This window comes from Phalacrocorax carbo, chromosome 3, assembly GCF_963921805.1.
Source record: "Phalacrocorax carbo chromosome 3, bPhaCar2.1, whole genome shotgun sequence".
Lineage (NCBI taxonomy): Eukaryota > Metazoa > Chordata > Aves > Suliformes > Phalacrocoracidae > Phalacrocorax > Phalacrocorax carbo.
The window spans coordinates 70,969,918-70,993,568 of NC_087515.1; the positions used below are offsets into that span (position 1 = coordinate 70,969,918).

General features: G+C 38.5%; 1 protein-coding gene across 2 annotated transcripts in view; it reads right to left on the reverse strand.

The window, feature by feature from the left end:
• Window positions 1–8,617: 8,617 nt before the first annotated feature.
• Window positions 8,618–23,651, reverse strand: part of RNF217 (ring finger protein 217) — a 66,839-nt gene continuing 51,805 nt past the window's right edge. For both annotated transcript variants that reach the window (XM_064447365.1, XM_064447363.1), the window contains 2 exons: window positions 20,354–20,425; window positions 8,618–18,221 (listed from right to left, as the gene is read on the reverse strand). In XM_064447365.1, coding sequence (XP_064303435.1) covers window positions 18,148–18,221; window positions 20,354–20,425 — 146 coding nt within the window. In that variant the 3' untranslated portion in view covers window positions 8,618–18,147. The remainder of the gene's footprint in view (window positions 18,222–20,353; window positions 20,426–23,651) is intronic.

Consider the following 23,651-nt stretch of genomic DNA (forward strand, 5'->3'; position numbering starts at 1 on the left):
TGCTTTTGACACCCATTTTTCAAGCAGTTCCTTCCCCTTTAAAATATGAGTGTGGGCAGCATTCTTCAAAAAGATAAGGCCGACGCTAGGCTCCCAAGTACATGGCAGCTTTTCAGAAATACCTCACATCCATCAAATCCACTGAGGTCGGTCATACAGTGACCCTATCCCATTTCAGTTCATTTCTGAACGGTAGCGCGGTGATTATGTCTACTCCAGTTTAGTTTTCTGTTTATGAGCAAAGAGCACAATATTCCTATTCAGTGAAATGGCTGCACTTCTTCCTTTGCATTACATGCAAAGTGTCTCATAAAAATGCCTTAATCTGATTTATAATAACAAATATGCTTGATGTGCTCTTCTTCTACTGGGTCATTTTTAACTTTTGTTAATACAAATTCATTAAGTGCCTGGTTACAGAAGAGTGTGTCATACAATATTACTCAAACATGATGTAAACCACAAACACACAATAAATCTAATGGCACATCTCTTAACCCACTTGATCATTTCCTTTTTCTGGCATAGTGGGCTCTCAATAAAATAAGTGGGCATGAACATGAGAGCTTTAGCAAAATGAAGTGCTTTGTCTCCTAAGGCTTCACATATTTGCCAACATAACCAGACTGAATAAGAAAGCTTTTTCCATATATAGGTATATTGAACTATATTGCGGCTTTTGAAAGTGAACTCTTTACCTTACTGACTTTACCCTCCATCTAGGTAAGGAGACAGACTTTGGTGGACTCCATAGCTCCTGCTGAACCAAAATTTTGTGGATACTTTTCTACTAAGCCAAAACGACAGGCGAGATTATAGCCAACTAGAAATTCCACTCTTGCCAGGCCAGAAAGGAACATGTGGGTGGGCACTTGCTTCTAGACTGGTATTCCAAAAAAGCAAATCGAGGGGTCTTTCCAAAATAAAGTAACTTTACTCCAGAACAGAATGGCCATTAGAAGCACTTACAGCAGCATAGCTATCACAGCATAACTACTCTGTTTTAGCTATGCTGGTCTATTGCTTTGTCCTGAGTTTCTTAAGTCCCCAGTTACTATCTCTGGCTGGTTCTTTTAATTACAGTGAGACCTTAACTGAACGTGGTCAAGTGAGATAGCTGAACACTGTCTCTTTCCCCAACGCGGGAAAATCTCAGAGGGGAAACTGTTATGATAGTAGAAAAATAATTCTAAGAAAGTTGAAGAATCTATATTGGTAAGATTATTTGTGGCATTTAAGTTTACAACAACAGAAATACTCCAGGGGAAAAATGGTGAAGGCAAGCCCCGTAATGCATTTGACATCACTTTTTGTATAGTCTTTATGTGCATAATTAATTATTGCAGGTACACAATAGACATACACAGATGTTTACCTCTACACAGGTACACAGCACAATATCACAGGTAGCCCAACTTCTCAGGTATCCTTGCAGATCAAAGCCTTATTCATCCAGAAGTCCCTGCTTCTGACCTAAATATAACGATAAACTGAGTGATAAAAAAACGCAGTTCAGCTTAGTGGAAGAGCAGTAACTTGAAACTATTCTAACAGGTTCTTAGAATTTGAAACAGCATCCTTTAAGAACAGCTTCTTTCTATTAAAAAAAAAGACAAAACAACACAACTCTGAACTATTTAAGGCTAGAGCCTTTACAGAAGAAAAGAAATTAATGGAGTAATTTAAAAGAATAAATTCAAATGCTGAGAAGTTATCTGGAGATTTTGAAACATTTGTGCAGTTTCACAAATGATCCATGGCTGAAGATCCATGGCTTTTTTAGTCTGTGCAACAGTGATGATTAAAAGTTAAGTTTGTTAAGTCATTTCTCATTTGTTATATACATATCACATTTTGAAAAATTTAAAACGATATAAAAAATTTTTATTTAATAAAAACCGGAAAGCAATATAATTTATTTTTATTAGCAGTTTTTCTTTGATATACTTCTCTGTTAATTGTTTGGCTGGTGACACACAGAGCACCACAAAGGAATCAGAAAATTCCAGTTCAAGGAAATTTTTTCTGGAGATTCTTGATATATTCAGACTCGATGCTTGAAGAAATAGTCTCCATAGCCAGGAAAAGATCAGGTCAAAACTGTCATCGGTATACCTTTTAGTTTCTGTTCCTAGCTCTAGAATTTATTCTGTGTTTGTCTATGTACCTCTTCTCATCTTTATACATTTTCATACCTCTTGCTAGTAGCAGTATCCACCATAGAGCTGGCACATTTTCAATGATCTAATTTCCACTGCTGTGCTTTAATACTAATGTTCAAAAAAATGAAACCACACACTGAAGTTAAAGGGAGAATCTTATGTATGCACGTGTGAAAATCTGCATTTTATCTTGGGATTCTAAAGAAATGAGGCTTCTAACACCGCGGTGGCCTAGAGTAATGACACTCGAAGATGTCAAGTTCCTACATGATTTTTGAAGATCAGTTCCTGGGCAAGAGCGACTAAAGTAGGAGTCCTTCAGTTGGGAGAAAGAGCGCAGCACCAGGTTGCCGTTACCTGGTGGGAGGCCAGCCAGCCTGCCAGCTCCTGAGAATTGGTCTGGCAGCCAGCACATCTCTAGGAAATGATCAGTTGGCACCTGTGTACTTCAGGAAAGGGTAGAGCATGTGCTACTTCTTGCTGAGCTAGAGAGGGGGAGAAGACATTAGGTGAGAAGTTTGGGAACATAGGGCAGAACTAAAGACATTTAATGGGAAGAAGTGTGCTCCTACAGGATGCACTAGGTGAAGACAAGTTATGGTGGAAGGGCACAGAAAATAAATCCACAAGAAACCAGACTTTGATAATCTTTCTGTTGGTGAAAACAACTAATTTTAAATATTGTCTGCCTTAACAAACACGGGAACTGGCAGAAACAATGACTGGACTCTGCTTTTCATCAGTGAATTCTGTTAAGTTTTTCAGGTACATCAATCTAACATGGTCAGTCTCTAACCTAAACAACATCAAATTCTTATCACATGTGCCTTCACAACAGTGATTTTCCTTTCCTGCTAATCCTATGTTATCATCATCTTTACAACTTCAAAGACTTTTCTTAGTTCTCATTTAACTTTTCAGTATACACACATTCATATCCACCACAATCTCCCAGTTCCTTATTCTTATCTTGAATGTGGTGGATAATAATTATATAAAAACCAATTACTGAAGCAAAGAAATATATTTCCACACTGGAATGTAGATAATTCAGTGCCAAAGAATGCCACTGAAATAAGCAAATTAGCAAAATCATAATAAAAACCTCCTAGAACATGAACAAGAAAACAGGCAGCAGTTAAATTATTTCACTGAAATTCTTTTGTTCTTTAACATGACGAACTAGCAAGGAATGATTAATGCTATTGGCCTGCTGTTGTTATCTATGTCTCTGTGAACATATAGGACATAATTATATGTTATTACAAGACATAAATTATTGTTACATATTAGATATATACATATTTTAAAAATGTAAGAGAGGAGAAGCTTTCACACCATAGTAATATGGGATCAGGTGCACCCTCAGCAAGTTTGCAGATGACAGCAAGCTGAGGGGTGCGGTTGCCACACCTGAGGGATGGGATGCTATCCAGAGGGACCGTGACAACCTTGAGGAGCAGACCCATGTGAACCTCATGATTCAGGTTGCTAAGGTTGCCCAGAGAGGTTGTGGATGCCCAATCCCTAGAAACATTCAAGGTCAGGTAGGACGGGGCTCTGAGCAACCTGATCTAGTTGAAGATATCCCTGCTCACTGCAGGGGGTTGGACTAGATGACCTCTAAAGGTCCCTCCCAACCTAAACCATTCTGTGATTCTATAATCATGCATATGCACCATCAACTGCATTATGTAAATGCGTTCTTCTAGAATCCATGTGCCATAACTTAGGAAATATTTGTTAGCTAACTTTACAGTAGACAGAGAAACTCTATGCTGAAGGATGCCCTTTTTTTCATATCTACATAGTGCTCTGAAAAGATGATAGTCCAAAATGCAAAACTCAGTACTATGTTACCTTTATGCGTATTGATGGGAGTGGGTCCCATACCTTCTCCCAGAGCAAGAAGGGGATGCGCAGAGCTCTGCTATGACTTGACTGGACCTACCGCTCAGGAGGAGCGGGCACCCTACACCTGGACACCGAGACCATGGCTCCGGGACCTGCTGAGTTCCCATGCACATACCCCACACTTGTCCCTCAAGTAGTTGGGGGAAATGGCAGTTCCAGATGGGCTGCCACAGCCGAAGCAATTACTGCAGTTCACGTTCTGCCACCTTTTTTGCAGCATTCCTCATCTGCCAGGCTGTCAGCTGAATTAATAGCTTTGACAGAGACAGCTGCTCCCATTTATCCCCGATCAGGCTGACAAGGGGTCCCCAGGAAGGCTGGTTTTTATGAAGTACAATTCTGACAATCATGTTTAGTCCTTGAACGCTCATTTGTAGGAGAGGAAAGTCAGCCTTTCTCTAGCTTGTCTCCTTTTACTGCTACAGGGAAGATAACATCAGTCCGCTTGTTTTTCAGGTCCAAAGCCACAAAATAGTTAATTCAAGATTACAGTGAATAAATAAATGATAGTTAAATGAAAGCTATATGTTGCCTGTAATCTAAGTAACCTGTTTTTTAAAAATAACATCATGAGGGGAGTGGTAACATGGCATGCTTGTTGTAAAGAAATCTGAGAAAAAGGCAACAGCAGACACTAAAGGTCCAAAACAATTGAAGGCATTACTGGAAAGCTCTGCTGAATTAATGCTGCTTTGATCTGGCAAAGATCTGCCACTGCCTGTTTATTATTAGCTTTGACTTGTCCATCCCCTCATATACGTAAAATGAAATTAAGATGAAGCCACGTTTTGGAAAGTATTTTTAATAAATACATGGTCAAACTAAAGTTTAAAATAGACACTGTTTGAAATTAAGAGAATTAAAATGAGGAAGGCTTGTGGAGAGCTGTGAGCAGGGACAGAGGGTGGGTGCTGGCACACCGCACTGCTGGCGTGGGCAGGCAGTCCTTCCCGCAGCTCCCTCTCACAGCAAACATCATCTGCTCTGCAGAGCTGTTGTGGTGTGATGCATCGAAGACTCAAGCCTGCCATTACTTTTGTTTGACAAGATATGAGTTAAAAGAAGAGCCTGCATCGCGGGTTTTAAGCAGGGAGGGGCAGGCACAGGATGGCTGAGGACACGCACATGGATGCCAAAATGATTCTTTATTCACTAGACCGCACGGTGCCCTTGGGGACGTGACTCGGGGAGTAGCGCAACACAGCTGTTATCGCTAGAAACCATCCTCAGCAAGGTTTCAAACTTGATGCCACCCCTCACTAACCCCACATGCTCATGCGTATTCCTTAAAAAAAAAACAACCAACCAACAACCAACCAAAATAAACCCACCCCCCAAACCAAACCGAAGCAGAAGTCCCACCCAAAACAACCATGCAGGTAACTCTTTGGATGCATCACACACGTGCTAAAAAAAACCCAAACCCAAATAAAATCACAAAACAAGGGGAGAATGTACAGTTATCAGGAGGGGAATCTCTAGCAGAGTCCTATTTAATCACACATTGCTGCTTTTCAGGCTTAACTGGCTTTATACTTCTGATTTACTGCACTTTTTCTCCTATCTGCTACGAGATTTGGGAGACTGTCCAGCATTTTTTAGTATGAAAGAGAACAAAATAGAAACCATAATTTAAAAAATAAAATGGGATTGATTAGACAGAAGGCAGACAAAATTGGGCAATGGGCACCTAGAATTGGAGGTGCCTCATTACAAAATAAAGGTTTCTAGAAGGAAGCAATATTATTTACTTCCAAGTTGGTCAAGGAGGTGAAGTCTGGGCCGGCACAGAACGTGGACATGTATGTGTCCATCACTCTTACAGGGCAGCAAAAACAAAGTTCAGATTCGGACCATTTCAGTATTCCATCAGAGAAAGTGTTAAGGAAGAGGAAAAAGCCAGTGGAAAAAAACAGAGGAGAAACCTTCCAAAAGAGGGCAAGTGGACAAGCTAGATAGAAATTACGTTGAGGCAAGAGCATCGCTCAGGTGAGGTGGAACAAATTTAGGTGACAGTGAGAATAGCACACTACAAAGTGGACAGGCTTTCACCACTTCTCAGCTTTGCAAACCTGTATCTTACCAATCAGCATCTCTATGTGAGAAGTGGGGTAGTGTTTTCTACCAAGTAGGATGGGAGAGGCCATCTGTCCATCCCCACCATTCATCCCAATAGATCACTGCTGAAATCTACCATGACATACTCCCTACATAGTGACTCCCAATATATAAAGATAAAAAGAGGATGACCTAGAAATAATGGGTCAGAATGACGCTTCAGGGAGCCCAACACCTTATCTCTGACAGTCGGCAAAATCAGATGTCTGGGGAAGGATGCAAGATATGGCAAACAAATACTACCACCTACTACTGTACAGGCCTCCAAACAGACAGACAAGGTATCTGTGCGTTTAGTGACTGGACACAAATTTCTCTCCTGTGAACTGCTCCAGTTTCCCCTTCAGCCCTCAGCATTTACATTATCCTTTGGCAGGAGTTTTCACCAGTCTTCTGCTGTTTGCACAGACTCCCATTTTTTTTGTTACAGCTCCTGCTAGCCTCATTTGACACTCCCTAGTTCAGTGTCTCTTCAGATATAGGAATACTCCGTCGCTATTTTGTCTTTTCGGCGTCACTCAGAGACCTTTGTTGCAATCGTGCTAACCATTATGTATCAGTTGTATCATTCCCTTGCTGAAGAGCCTTCCTCCATTTTGTTATTGTCCAAAAACCATTCATTTAATCAGTTACCAGCTCTCATCTTTGCTGTCCTGGATAACTCTCCATCAGCAGCATCATTTGTTACCTCATCACTTACCTTTTTCTTCACATCATTTGCAAATACATTCAAGAGCGAAGGCCCAGCACAGATCTCTGCAGAGTCCAACTGGCTTCCTCCCTTCACCGCAGAAGCTATTTACTGCAACTGTTTCGTACCTTCTGACCACACAATGTCCACATTGTCCATGTGAGATCCTCTTTCTTGGTCTATGTCTGCTTCATTGCATTTGAGGCTATTAGTAAGGAACTCCAACACAGATTTCTAGATACTCAGACAGACTACATAAACAAGATGACTTGCTGACCTGACAGGTAAACTTTGTGGTTGGTAAGGCAAGACTCCTCCATAAAAGCCATGCTGACTTTTCCAAAGCATGGCAGCTTTACCCACATGGCTGCCAATTCTAATTCTGTTCTTACTAGCTGGTATTTCACATATCCCACTGAACCACTAAGCAAACACATGAAAAATTCAAATATCCACTCCATTTTTGGAATGTTAGTTTTAGTTATTAATGGTTAAGTATAATTTCTTATGAGCAGACATAAATGCATCAGTGATTTAGGAAAAACACGTATCTTTATTCCTATAACAACTATTTCAAGCACCTGCAAAAGCACAGTCAGTCATCTGAACAGGTGTGTCTAAAAATTACGGTTGTGTATCTGTTCTCTGTGGAGCACATTAGTCTTATTTACCTAGACACCTACCCTGTTTATAATTGAAGTCTGCTTTTCTGTCTTTTGTCAAACAGCTTGAGATTGCAAATGAGAAGCTAGTCTTTGACTTCAGTCTCAGGTCTAGAGATACTGATTTCTTTGGCCTACCAACCATCCTTTCAGTGCTGCAGGCTGTATGCTAGAATTCCTGCAGATAAGGAACCTCTGGTATGATTGCCCTTGACATTTGGTTGCAAATCTTAGCTGTTTTGGAGGGGGCTGGAGAGAGGGCTGAAAGGCTTGTCCTTGGCCAGAGGCCCCTAGCACAGGCCTCAAGATTTTTCCTGCATGTTTCACCGCAGTGAATTGTTCTTCAGCTTTATTTGCTACAGAAACAAACTGTAGGCAAGCGTGCTACCTTGTCTGCCACCTTCTCTGCCTGTGCATGAACACGCAAATGCAATTTCATAATTAGGCATCATGTTAAAAATCTGCAACACAGACAAAACAATCCATCAATATTGTTAGTTCATGAAGCGTGGAAACGGAAAACAGCTCCTTTCCAGAGAGAGGCACACCTAGTTCAATTAATGAATTACATATTTCAAGTTTAGAGCTACAGACTGCTTTCTCTAAAAACTTTCTTTGAAAGAGACTGAGCTTTAGGAAGTAGCCCTACAAGGGAATGGGAAAATTGGATTCCAGCATATCTTCTCATTTTGTATCGAGTTATTTTAAGCTAACATTTTAACACTTCATGAGTAGGTAAAATATTGTGTTGCATATTAAGATGCTTTTAAAAATGAAAGCAGTGCCCCAGAGATGACACGAAATGGCAGGGAGTATTTTATATAAAAATACTATTCATCACCGTAAACTGGCTTTTTACCTCTGAGACTGTTTTCAGTGTTAAAGCTGTTAAAAACTGAAGTGACTGTAATACAATGTGAACACAAAGATTCTGAAGTTTAATTCATTCAGTGGGATTTTTTTAAGCATAAGAATAAAAAAAGTTTATAGATTTAAGCAAGACACTCCTTGGAGCTCATTAACTATCACTCATGCATAAAATCGTTTGAAGAAAGAGTTAAACATTCAGACAAGTTATTTTTCTTTTTCAAAACTTTATTAGGTAGACATTACTAGGTGACATTGTAAAACCCCTTGTGTGCAAGTGAACGAACTCTACAATATAGGTCTTCCCACAACACATTAAACCCACAGTCCCCCCTATTTCTGAATATTGATTCTAAGACAGGTGGAGTGCATTCAAATGCTACTTTACATTCTTCCATTTCGTCATGGGGAAGCACTTTTTCAGCTTGTTGGTAAGAGGGGCTTGGGATATCAGTGTAAGTGAAAGGAATGCCTTTAAAGGAAGCAAAGTACGGTAAGTTTTCACTTACGAACTCCACTCTCAATATGGACACCAGATTCAGAGTCTTTTAAATTAAAACTGCCTACCACGATCGTGATTGTAATTAGCAAAGTGAAGCAGTACAGAGACATAACTACTACTGAATACTAGTGAGGTAACATTTTGAAATTAAAACTGTTAAAAAATTCACTCACTTTCAAAAGGTCCTGTCCAGCAGGACAAACATTGGCAGAACACCTTCCCTTGTATCCATGCATGTACATGTGCATATACAACCTGTGTCTACTATAGCTTTTTAAAGAACAGGATTTTAGTTATACATTCATCAGGACAAGTCTAAAAATCAGACATTACTAAGGTAGATTCAACAGAAGACTTCAGTGAACCGTCTCTAGACCTCCTAAATCAAAAGGCACTCTGAAGAGGGTAGCGAGAAGTAACCCTTACAAACATTGACACGAACTAAAGCAGCCACAAAGGTAGCACACTCAGTGATTATTGGTATACATTTCAAATACCAACTTGAAGACTGATTGTTTGTAAAATATTGCCCAAGACTACTGAATATTTTCTTCAAGTTATTACAGCATGAAGACCATTGTTGCAGTACTATGCAACAACAACAACAAAAATAGTTATCAACTAAATGCAAGAGAAAGGTAATGGAAAAACCTTATCAGCATTTTGGTTGTGTGCCTGCTGGTAAGACAGAAGAATTTCATTTAAGGAAATGACTTTTATAAAATAAACAGTAACTCATAAGACTGAAGAAGTATTTTGATACTGGCGCCTCCTGTTCAATGGGTTATAGAATTACTTAGTTAATGCCTAAAAACTGGAGATAATACTGAAGTAGAAGTTATGACATCTGTAAGTGATAACTCACTTAAAATTTTATTGCAGTATGGCTCTAAATCAAATTCCCTGTCACCAAAACCTTCAGATATGCAACCTTAATCCTGATTAAACACTTGGGTGTGATGCTTCATGAAGCAATAACACTGCAAGTGACAGCTGTATTATCAATTAAGAACTCTGCAGCAGGGTGGAGGGGAAGCATCTCCTACGGTTCTGAGGAACTCAGGAATTTCAGGAGAAGAAAAGGTTCCAAGAGATACTCTTCTCATCTTCGTTTCTCCCCCTTTTCCTTCCTTCCTTCACAAATTCTTAGTGGAGGAAACTGAATATAGTAAAACCATTTTAAGATCATGAATCTACAATATATGGACCTTCTAAGCATTTTTCTTCTTACCTCCCCCATTATTAGCCCATTTCCTTCTCATAATTATATTTTTATAACTTTAATATTTTAAAAAGGTACTTTCTACCAGAAGTTCATGTAATGCAAGATAATTTTAGAAGAGTAGCTTATTCTTGGCACCTGACTTCCAATTGATGGACAAAAGTGGGAGCAATGTCAGTAAGAAGAAACAGGGTTTTTAGCAATCTAGATCATAAAAAGGTAAATTCCATTGTCTTCTGGGAAAGAAAACCCCAGAAGAGATAAACCCTACAGTATCCATTTTGAAGGTATCTGAAGGTGCTAAAACAAATACTACTTTTTCAGAGCACACCTCCCACCATGCAATAAAGGGCTGGGCAGAGATCCCCGAGCTGTTCCACCAAGCTTGTTGATGGTCCAGTCCATCAAGACACCCACCCCAGAAGAACTGCCAACTTATATTAACAGCATATATTATTTCAAGTTAGATACCACTGAAGTACTGTTAAACTGCTCTGAGTCCTGACCTAGTTACAACTGCCTCTGTGCACCACGCTCCTCAGCTCTTCCATCTTCATTAATTAGTGCGAACAGGGATCTTTTGAGCCATGGAGTTTGAAGGTACACATACCACAGGCTGTGGTCTAACCTAACTTCAGCTGAAAGAAATGTAGCTTTTTTGAGAAGAGAATGAAGGGGTTGGTTATGCTGGAAGACCAAACCCATTCTGACAACACATACAAGATGCGTGTCTGCAGAAGTCTGAAGGGAGAGGGGAGGGGGGGATGAACAGCAAGTTAAAAAACTTCAGACATGAGAGCAAGATCATCAGAACTAAAATAAGCATGCCAGATTACTTTTATAAATCATAAAAAGATAACTTCTTCACTAACATAACATTTTTCAACTTTCTGAACAAACCAGTATTGGTTACTTTGGCTTAACACGCCTATAAGAGTCCATGTAACAGAAATTCCCATATTGCTCTACAGAGGGGAACACCTTTCATTTGTTTCAAGCAATAAGGCACTTACACATTTAAAATTTCTCATTATACAAAATATACCGACTACTGGAACTGAAGCATTGATTACATGGGTATTGCCTACCTCCAGTTTTTTTGTAACTTCTTAGCCATCAAATAAATATACTACAGAAAGTTCTAATCACTGATGCATCTAGTTTGTACATAGCCCGAACGTGGAGTTAGAAATAGCTTTCTGAATGAATCCGCAGTGTTATGGCCAGCACTCTAGTTGTGCCAGAAGCCTGTACACTAAAAAGGATGTGATCTATCATCTCACTACCCTCACCTCCTGCCATTCAAATTAACCCTATTTTAAAGGAAATTCTTCACCTTAAAATATCTAACAGAAGAGAGATGGGGGCAGGGGAGGATTTGTCATTGAATTGTCATTGAATTAAGAAAAAGTTCAGCTTGGATAACCTCCTACAAAACAGAGATCATGGTCTCTTTTTCTCAGCACCTAGTATTCTCATCCCTACCATAGTCAAAGGAGTTATTTGGACTCAGATGGTTAGTTATGTAACAAAGAAGGTTGTGGTGTTTAAATTTTAAAAGACACAAAATGAAAAGCCCTGAAGAGAAACAGACTTCAGCATTTTGCTTCTAAGGAATTTAAGTACAACAGATTATCTTTCACTAGTATAGTTCAGCAAAGCATTACTGAAACGACTTCTTATGAGATCACATTTCCCAGGTCCAACTTCATCTGCAGCCATTTTCACAACGCCGTTTTAAATTACGAAATTCGGAACAGAAAGAGTATTGGAAATAGAGTGTATAACAAATGGAAACATGGTAAACGTGTTATTATGAGATAGTAAACACAATGAAATGTAAATCTACCCTTGTCCTTGCAATTCCTGGACACAAAGCGGCAGAATGTAAAGTGATATGAAGAACTCTTAAGAGCACATTTTTTAATGCAAAAATGTGGTCCATGACTAAAGAGTGAATCCATCTGCTTATCCAGAGCTTGCATAAAACATGAAAACGTTTCTTGACTGTGTCAGCACTTTTACAGGACAGGTTTAAAATATCTGAACAGCTTGTTTGGATTCTGTAAGTAGGTTTTCCTTCTAAAAAGGAGGTAAATGTGGCATTGTATTAGTAACAGCACGCTCAGTGACGGTAGGTTAAAGTTCCAACAATGCTCTTTTCAGTCTGACAACTTTTCAACAAGATAAACACTGAATGGGATTAGCATGCAACTACATTTAAGCAGCTATGTGCAAAATCCCTGTTTGTTAAAAATTTAAAATATTTTTACACTATAAATTTCTCACCATCATCCATCCAAAACACTTCAGATTAATTTTTCAAGTTCTGATAAGCCAAATAAGCTCCAAAAAGGTTTTCTTTTGCACAACATTTTTTTTAAAATAAACTAATTGTTGTGATAACTATTTTTAACAGATATATTTAGAAATTAACAGCTGGAATTATGCTTAGAAATTTATGTATTTATTGTTTACTAGGGAGTAAGTAATTAAAGCTTATTATACATTTTTACCTTTGAAATCAGAGCATGCACTCTAAGATCAGTTTTTATTTCCCTACTTTATGGTATCTCACCATCAGGCTAAGAGAAGAATCAGTGACTAACTGCCTAATATAAGCACTCCAGTCCCTACTGGAGGGAGAACGTATAGATCCTGAGCCCTTTTGCACGAACGATAAGGAAGAATCAGCCAGGAAGCTTCAGTCCTGTGTAACTGCAACAAGCTGCATTTTTTTAGTTTTATCAAGAAAAATTTTGAGGGTGTTGTGTTACAGCTTGAGCAGTACTTAAGTGAAAACATTGCTAGTCTTCCCGTTGAATGAAGGTACAGCTGGTTTTTCATATAACGGTAGCAAGACAAGCCACCAAATGTATCAGCAACATAACTTTTTACATGTTGTGTGCCCTCTTTTTCAAGTTTATGCATTAAGTCCAAAAATACTGAACAGCTGTAATTCCAATTCTTACACTGTGCTAGTAGCTGTTACACTGAAGAAAGCAGAATTCTAGATGTTATTTAACACTGTCTATGGATGTTGTTTCTAACTTTATTGGTGACTCAAAGCATTAAGGTGGTCTCGGTTATATTAAAAGCTAGCATTTCTTTGCCTGATATTTTGCTTTAATAAGAATGTCTTCTGGGAATTCCTCCCTACTCCCTGCCCTCTCCTGCACTTACTAAACAGCACTAGCATCACTCTGCAACAGAGAAACGGTTCCATAGTAGTTTGCACTTCCTCAGAAGTGAACCAGATTTTCAAGTTGCTGCACAACGGCTATGAACATGCTTCCAGATATTTTTATCAAAGTATTTGGGGCCAAATTCCATGCTAGCACAAAAATGGGTATGACTTCTCTGGTTTAACAGGGCTATGACTGATGTCAGGGAAGGAGCTGACCCACTGCAACTGTAAGGCTGCAAAATTAAAAGAAACTAAGAAGTTATCTCTGAAACAGTTCCCTCAGGTAGGATTCTTTCCATCAGCAAAATCAGAGATCTAATACAGATTATGAAAGTAACAGTAATCCATGGTTCTTATCCACAACTGGGAGCTACCAATCATGATACCAAGTATTATGAATGATGCAAGCTTTGCTCAAGAAACAAAGCACCACAACTAAATTTTAAAACTCAAGAGTCTGCATGGCAAACTATTTGGCCATTGAACGTGAAACAGTTTCTCAGATTTAACTAGCAGGGGAAACCATTCAATTACTGGAGAATTTGTATCCTCTGACAGAATCACTGCCCTGCCATCTGAACATCACACAAACTATGGCAGTCTTTGGAAGAGCAGAAAGCCCCTTGGCTAAAAGGAATATCTGCTGGTGATCCAAAACACCTTCTAGTCAAATTGGCAATAGTCCCTGTGAATGAGTATTTTTAATAAAAGTGAAACTTCATGTCAATCAAACTTTCAGAAGCAATAAATGTAAATTAAAAAAACAACCAAAAAAACCCAAAACCAAAACAAAAAATACCCCAGAAAACCAATGCTAACATACCAGGAAGAGTTACAAAGTCAGCATTAGTAACATCAAAATCCTCCCTTACACATTTGCACTGCCCCAAAGGAGGGTAACAGATCACTCAAAGTGCACTGTATTTTAATGACATTTGAAAGATATGAATGCGCTGTTTATTATAGAGGGGGTGAGAACTGAATACTACAACTTTTTTGTATGGAATTAAAACTGATGGGTCAACTAGACCACAAGGCTACTCAGAATTGCACTTCTCCCTCTCGCTTGTATTCTTACTCAGTTTCTTCTTCTCACTGGCTAATAGCTTGACACAAGGAAAAGCACAATTATTTTCCAGTCGCAAGCTCCTTGATAAGCTCTGCAAATACCTAACAATGCTCTGAGAGGCCTCACCAGACTCACCTTGCCACTGACATGGTTGAGCACCCCTGAAACTTGACCCAATTAGTGAAATACAACTAATTGCTCTCAGTGGAGAAAGTAGAGAAAGGGAAAGCAGCCGCCTCCTGACTGGCGTGTCCAGCCAGCCCTCCCCGGCGGGAGCAGGGCTGCGCACCCAGAGCATGGCGCCATGGGGAGGGCACCAGGCCCGACTGCACGCCCGCAAGGAGGCCTGAGCCCGTGGGCAAATCATTTCCAGGCAAGCTAGAAATAGAAGACTAGTGCAGAATGGATTTAAGCATTTCCTAGTCTGAATATAGACATCAGTAAGCAAGAACTTCCCACAGGAATAAATAATCTTAGATATTAAATGTGATGAAAGCAACCCCAATGGCCACCATACAGCAGCACGAAATCTGCCTTAGCATGTTTATTCATCTGCCTGATGAAGTTTTCTGCTAATAAAGATGGAGTAGAACAGTCTGATTGTTTCTTTAGAGTACAGTTATGAGAAAAAACACATTTACATATCAAAGAAAAATATCCTTGAATTTCCTTACAAAGTTCATTCCATTTCTTTCAAACTGATATATTAATGTTTGTAAAAAAAGACATGACTTTGATGTATGTAAGATGTCCTATGATATGAGAAGAGCTTATTAAAAGTTAACATTTGATTGAATGAAGTTTTGTACTAATCTACTTTTCATATTTCAGTTGGTTATGTCACATAACATTGATGAAAATTTGTATTTATGTACTATTCGAGTGGGAATATTTTTATATAGATGGAAAAAGACTTTCATATCCCTCCTCGGCCTGGCTTTTGAAGATTTTTCATGTTCTACAGAAAAACACATGCAAATATTGTCGTACCTTTTTTTCCTACAGAGGAAGCAACATTATAGTCTCTCATCTTTACAAGGTCAGAGATGCCTCATTCTGCTATACGTAGAAAATGAAGAACCATTTCCCTTTGATTTAATCAGTTCTAATAAAATCAAAATGGCCTAGATGAAATGATAATGTAGGAGCTGAAATGTGTGTTCCTTTCCTCCACCCACAATGACATGCTTTCTGAATATAAACAAGTGCGGATCTATTATCTTCCCTTTTATGCTCTTTATTCTAGCATCTTAACTTCAGATCTTAGTGAATTCCCATCAGAAACTATAAAATGGCAAACACAGCAGAGTAAAAACATCTAGAAAGACTGTAAGAATACCTCACATATTTATAAAGAACCAGGAGAAGAAAGGAAATTAATCCACTGTATAGTTAATTACAGATAATCTCAAGTACTAAAATATTCTCAAATGGAATAGTTTGACACCATATTACAGACTGCATTGCAAACCCAAATATCTCTCTCTCTCTCTCACTCTCTGAGGTCTGAAGGTTTTTCTAAATAATACAAAAATATCTTCATTATTTGACATTTAAAGAAAGGAATAAAAATCCCTGAGTAAGCCAAAGACAACTGATATGTATAGCCTCAGAAAACACACTCAAAACCAAGACCGATTTTAAGGCAGCTTCCAACCTCAGACAGAACACAAAAAACCTGATGTGTCACAGAAGGAGAAATCTAATTAATGGGTGGATTTGCAATGACAATATGCTTTGAACTTCATTTCTAAATGTCACTGCTTCCCTGCTTAGTTTGCAAATCTTAGAAAGGTACTACTTCCACTGTTGGGCCAACAGGGTCAATGTGCCCTTAAATTCAAATAGAAATATTAAGTACTTGTTGACTGCTATGGTGTGCCTGTACACACGGTTTCAACATGAAAAAAACCCCAAGAAAACAAAACCAGAAGCTGACAGAAAACAAGCATACTAAACAACTACAGTAAGCTGATATTTGTGTTTCCAGGTAAACAAAATTCAGCCTCTTCCACCGAGGCTTTGAAGTCAAAGTGAATATCTTATAACAGTATTATGTTGGTGGGGCAGAATACTATTGACGTAAAAATTACAACTAGATTCACATTTAATAACAATTTTCAAAGCAATCTGTGCAAAGTACATCCTCTCAAATGATATGCTATTTGCAGGCCTAAATTTTGAAGTCTGTAGACTCTTTAGGACATTGGCCATCTCTCTGCTTCACCCTCTCCTCATATATATACACACGCATAAATATATTTATGTATTTTCAAACACACACATTAAAAAAAAGTACCTTCACAGTACAATTCAAATAATCTTTTATGATCAGCTTGTATTTTTAAAGTATAAAGTCGGTATTTCTCTTATTCAGTGTTCTGCTTATACAAATTTATTTTATTCTATTTTTTCTTTTAAGTTGTATTTGTATTCTAAATTTGGATTGTAACTAAAAGTGAAAAAATTCTCAGTAGCTGATTCCTAACACAGAATTACGTTACTTTTGTGGTGATGCGCTGAGAAAGAGGTCTGGTAGCAAACAGCAGTACTCTGAAGTTAGGAAAAAAGAGCAAGGATAGCTAATCTCTTCAGATCTGTAATGTGCCAGGAAGAGAAACACTGGAAGCAGAGAATAAGAATGAAATGGTCTCCTAACAATTCATGACTCCTCCCCTTACCTAAAAATCACACGTTCTCCTCATGACACATCAGTGGATGCTCTAAGACTTACGTAGCCTACTTAAAACAAACGAACAAAAAACCCGTGCTACTTCAGTTATAAAATTTCAGCAACTCAATATTCACACAACTTGTGTGTAGCGCATGTATTATAATGCCACGTCAGAACAGAAGAGCGCATGTCCAGCTTCCCTGCAAACACAGTTTCTTGTACCTTCTGCATCACACACTTCAGGGATATCTTGGGACAGAACAGGCTACTGGTGATTCTTGCTGTCTAAACCCTTTGAAATTTTTCTGTACTGGGAAAGTTTCAAAATGTTGCCCCTTCTAACAAATCTATCACCCCCCCAATCAATATTAATAGATTGTCAGAAATTAAATACTAAAGTGAAACCAATCAGTATATCTGTAAGTATCACGGAGCTTCAATACTAAGGATATTTCCCTCTGAGGCACTGCAGTTTGGTGGTGGCAATCTACACTCTTGCTCACTAGCAGGACGACTCAGAAGATAACCAGCTGTCGTGCTCTGGCATGTGACGGGGTTTTGGTATGCTGAACAGAATGCTGTGTGATGGAAGTTATTTACAGAAGTAATTTTTAATACCAAAAGTAGTATGCTCAGTATACAGTAAGAGTCCAAACACTTCTAAGCATTTCCCCCTTAAAGGCTGACACTGAAGTTAAACGGAGCACATGTTAACAGTTAAATGCTTTCTTCACAGGCCAAATCGGTAGTAGAGTTGTGGCTACAATACAGACTTTGATTGTCTAGTTCAGAAACTCAGACTCAAAAAACCCCCTCCAAGGTAATAATTAGAAGAAAAACAAACCCCATAACATTTAAAAAGCAGCAGTCAGGGGACCCATCTTGTTCAGAGTGCATCAGAGCAAAGAGGCTTTCTGGTCTGCAGTAGTGTTTTCGGTTGAGGGAAGATGGCAGGAGATCCCCCATTCCTCTTCCAGGGCATTGGCTTTGATGCTGTTACCAGCACTGTATTGCTCTGTTGCACAAAGCGCATATAGCCCTTGCAGGACCAGCTCAGTTCAGGTGAGTAAGGTCCATCCTTACCAGGGCATACCTGTCCGTGACCTTTTCCTCTGCTTTTTACAAAGGCAATAGATAGGAAACACAAATAAACCTGCCAAAAGAAGAAAATAAGAAGAAAACCATAATTAAAAACAATCCTTTGTGGTGTGCGTCGTGTTCTTTCAATTTACATAGAGTATTCAGGTGCAGCTTTCCATGTCTTGAGAATTTAGACAAGCAGAAAAAATATTAACCTGCAACAGCCTCTTCAGTAATGAGTTACGCTACACTTTCTGTTTACCTTACAACAAATTCTGACCAACCCTACTCTCATCTCTGACAAATTAATTCCTGAACAATGCTGTTTGGTATAAGATACGAACTTAAAACTTTTAAAAGCACTTTGGCAACCCTTAGACCTAAATCCAAGGCTGATTTAACTAAGCTAGTTTTCAACCAGTTTCACATGCAGTAGAGGCAGCATGTTATAGCTTTACTTTTTGAATATTATTTATTTTTAAAAACATCCTCATCTATTGTTCAGTAATACCAAGTGTTTATTCTTGCCTGGGCAGGGAAGTATTTATTCTTAAAAGTCTTTTGAGAGAAGGAAAGCTGTAAGGAAAGCTGTAAGGAAAAACTAAAGAAATAAATCAGATTTATGCAAGTGAATAAGTGAAGAAGCATCTCCCTCTCTCTCTTGCCACCAGCCAACTGAAATGGTGCAAGATTTCCTTTTCAGACACCACCACAATAACAACATATTACAGACTGCTACAGTCACCAGGGTCCTTGCTTTGCTCAATAGCCTTGTAAATGCTGTAAAATGGTTTTCAGCTATAAAAGAGATTACTCTAACAGTTGTGTTGGCAGTAAATATAGCTGTAATTACTTCAAAACCAAAACTTTCCTATAAATAATCAATGTTTTTGAACTGTTCATAGTGCTGCTCTCGAGCATATCTTAGCCAGCCTTACCTAGGACAGGACTTTAATGGCATACTGGGTATTACTGCTATCACTGCTACTGTATTACTGCAAAACCCTCTTAATTTTTAATATAAGCAAAAGAGTGGGTTTTTTTCCCAGCATACATTTCACCAGATTACTGACCAAAATAAGCTTTACTGGCATTTAGAAGTGCTTATTGCCTATAGTTTTTGGCATAAAAATGCTACTAAAAAGAATATTTAAGATAGATATCTATATATATAAAATCTTCAGTGAATCCAACTCAGAATATTGGTAAGGAAAACAATATGTATTCTTAGCCTAAATACTGAAATTAATAGCAATATTCCTTATTTGGCCAAATGTACTTTAGAAAAGCTGTAATAGTGTTTTGGTTATGTGCTGATTGGTTATGTACAATCTTATTAATTAATCTGACCAGCCTAGTATATTTTGGCTTTATTACATCAAAATAAAGGCGCCACATCCCAACACGCCTCAGGGCTGGGCAAGCACTGCCAATTTTCAAAGGAGTAAGTAGTTTAGTGAAGAGCTGCGAGGCAGCATGATCCCCGCTGACATATTACTGCCAACATAAAGAGTGGATATGCACTTACATGAGCAAAATTATACATTTATCCTTACAGCTTATTTAATTTCTGTGGGAGAATTCAGTTAAACCAGGCAAAGAGCAGATTTGCTAGAATAACTACATCCACATTAATACAACCACGTTAACAGAGCTTTGATACTATATCAAATGAGTTCACAGTACCATTTTTTTTTTTGGTGATGGAATCCAATTTGGCAGCTTATGCACTGAATCAGATTGAGATTGACTCATCCCAATTTTCTGCTTTGCTGTTGTTGTTGCATCTTCAAGCTGGAAAGCTCTTGGGACTATGCCTAGTGCCCCTAAAATCTTGTCATACACATGGCCAAGATCTTAGAATTGTGATCCACTGGGGTGATTAAAGGGAGGGTCCAAGCCAGCCCACCCCCAGGACTATGTTCAAACTATTCTGGCCTTTTTACTAGTTTAACTATACTAGTTAAAGATTTTGGTTCAGAAAACCAAAATGGGAAAAAACCCCCAAACTTAACAGGCATAAAATACAGGTAAGAAAAAGAAAAGATTCTAAAGACAAATTTTTTAGAAAAATGTCATATGCTTTATACTAGAATGGTATCTATGAACTTTGCGTCCATCCTTTTGAGACGAAAATACTGAGATGTTGTGCAGAAAGCCACTGCAAAAATCAGAATTGGACTCATTCACATACGTAACTCTTACCTATTACAACAGCTATGGCTCCCAGTGCCAGTCCCAGAACCAGTATTAGGGGTGTAATGAGTAGTTTTCCAGCTGAAATGCAAAATCGATTAAACAATTCAAAGTAGGCATTTTATTTTTCCCCTTCAAACCATCCATAAATATTTTTATATCAGACTCCCAAAAGCTGGTTCATTTCTTTAATACTTTACTGGGATTCCTATTTGTCAATTCATTCTACAAATCCAGCTAGGAGCTATCACCACTCAGCCAGATCTCTGCACACATTTCTCTCTGCCCTCTTCACCCACCACAACTCTCCGGGCACAGCTAATTTCGTACATTAACAGTTAGCTTGTGTTTACTTCCCTTTCCATTCTGAAATCCCTCAGGCATCAATAGGATCGTGATAGTTATAAAGGTACTATCATTTGGCTTCTCCGGAATCCTACTGCACAGCAACCACCCTGGAAAGATGCCAAGCAAACGAGCATCTTGGAGAGTTTAGGTTAGCTCAGAGTGATGAGACTATCACCTCTATATATACTTCTGCTCACTTTAAAAGGCTATGGTGAAGTCCTCGTGTACAATTGTGATATAGGTCTAAATCAAACCACAGCCAAGTCTGTTTTGAATCAACATTTAAAAGGATATGTTGTTGCTCTTACATGAGTAAGACAGCAAGGCTGTGCAGCACACCAGCTAGCGCATAAGACTAAGAACAAATAACGCATGCTCATATTCTTTACTTCTGATGAGTTCATGATCTCCAGAAATGCATGGATGTAAGGCAGGGCTCCTTCTGAAACACTGAGGTTGAAACTGAACTTTGAATCCAAGTTATCTTTCTCGCCTTGCAACCTTGCACACTTTCAACTGATTGGTGGAATCTCCCTGGTGTTGGCTGAGCAGTTGGATCAAGGATGTCACTTGTCTCAGCTGTTTGAAAACGTAGCAGGGCAGGCATTTTTACTGCTACAGCAGCAGCGTGATCAGAGATCTGGAATTAAGCAATTCTCCAAGTTAAGCATGTGTTTGAAAGATCACCTCTAGAAAGGGAGAAGTGAGTTCATTACCTCTCTCTTCCCTGGCCCTCCTTCTCTCAAGTCACTTGTATCAGATTGCAGTAAATGGATTACCTCATTCCATAATGATGTAAACCTCTCCATAACCTGAGCCACTAATTTGGGCAGTCTGACGGCAAAGTGAGGTATTTTGGAAATATTTACAGCTGTTAAATGAATTGCTCCTTTCAAGCTCCGTTTTGATAGCTTTTAAATTTCATAGGAGTGTTGTGGGTGGGAAACATTAATTCCTAGAAGAAAAAAACTGGCAAATATCATTGGTATTACTCTAGTTGCTAGGCATCCCAATGGTAGACCTTCTTGGGGCTCTACTGCGCTACATTCTATAGACACTGAAGTCAAAGTTTTCAAGTGTAGACAGGAGAAGGAATGTAGACTGATGGGAAACCTCAAGAAAACGCCAAAAATGAGTGATTAAAGATGTTACCAGAGCCTTTAACAATTTCAAAGTAAAGCTTATAAAAGATTATTTTATGGTATGCACTCTCTATACTTTATTAATAACCATGTAATTAGAATGTCAGAAAATTATGATGTTTGGTACCAAAATTATTAAAAACGAAAACCACTGAACTGGTGACTAAGTACACAGAAACACAGCCTGCAGAAAGGGCTAAGCTAGCTTTTGACTGGAGTAATTTCTTTGTAGACACAAAGAACAGTTCCTAAGCTAATTAAGTTTAAGAACTTGACTTACATTTTACAAACCAACTCAGACCTGAAATAAAGCATGACTGAGTGTCTTTTTCCTTCTGCCTGTGAATATGAAGTTATGACTACTGTGTAGTTCCAAGATTTTATAGGATAATATGACCTTTTATTGTCATGGGCCAATATCCTCTTTTGGTTATTAATGCAATCTTTCTAAAGGTTAAAATTTAAAAACAAAACAAAATACAGCTTCTCCTTATATATCTACCATATTTAAATCCTTTATCTTTCTTTACCTTTGTAAACTAAAATTAAGGAACAAATTAACAGGAAGTGAACAAGACACGCACAAGATACCATCAGTAAGAGTACAAACACCAGCAATCACTGCAAAGCAGCAGCTACGTATCTGTTACTCCAATAATTTTTATCAGCATGGTATGAAACAGTTATGAAGTGCTCCATTTTACACGTCTGAACTGAACATTAATTTACATCCAGTTGAAGTTTCACATAATCATTTGTTGTAGTGTGGAGGATTATGAGGCTTTAATCAAAGGGAATTGTGACACACCAAGAAATGCTGCTGGGACTAATGACATTTATTGCAGGCACTAAAATTCCCAAAGATCCACTGTCCTCTGCCTTTTAGCTCCGACACTGCTAGCAGAGAGGGAGAATGTAAAACTTGCCTCAGAGCTGAATAAAATCTTGGATCATCAGTCTGTGAGGTGAACTCAGCAATAGGTTATGATAGCCAGTTTGGTAATGTTCAAAGCCAGCTTTTAAGGGTAACTTAAAAAGAAACAGTTGAAAATAGAACAACCCTAAAAAGGGATCCTTTTTACAATTCTGCTCAAATTAATGGTAAACAATTTCCCTACTGGGTTAGTCAGCATGAAAATTTAGACATCTGTGGTAATCTAAAAACTGTATTTGCAGGTACCTCAGAGGGGTTGCATTACTTGTCATGTAGACAATGATGTTTTTGTGCAAAATGAGGAAACGTTTAAGGAAATATGAGGGAATGTTTTTTTCCCTTGCATAACTTTGAGTTTGGTTGCGGGTTTTAGGGTAATATATACAAGTCCCCATAAATCCTTAGAATTCTTTGCCATGTAAAAAATTCATATACTAATTTTAGAAAAATTTAATCACTAGCATAGGAGAAAAGTTTTGTCTTCCAAGTCTAAATATCATTATATGTTCAAGCAACAGGGCCACTAGAAGTATCTACTTACAGATCAAAACAGTCTGTGCAGATTTAAGTTCCAATACAAGTTTGTATCTGTTTTTAGAGAGTCCTATCAAGTCTATATAGGAGCCTTCTTACAAATCAGACCAACTTAAACGGTAAAGGTTGCTAACAAAGGTTGGATCCTAGAAATGCATGCTTCCTCTGCGGCGCTCAAAGCCATGCATACAGAAAGTGAATCTTGCACTCTGTCTTGGGGCAGGAGTGCATACCACTCAGATCTGAAAACAGGCTGCTTTCAGAATCCTATTAGAAATGCTGTTTACCACGCAAAAAACTTCATTTGCTTTAATAGCATCATTACATGTTGTGTGTCCTGCTACATATC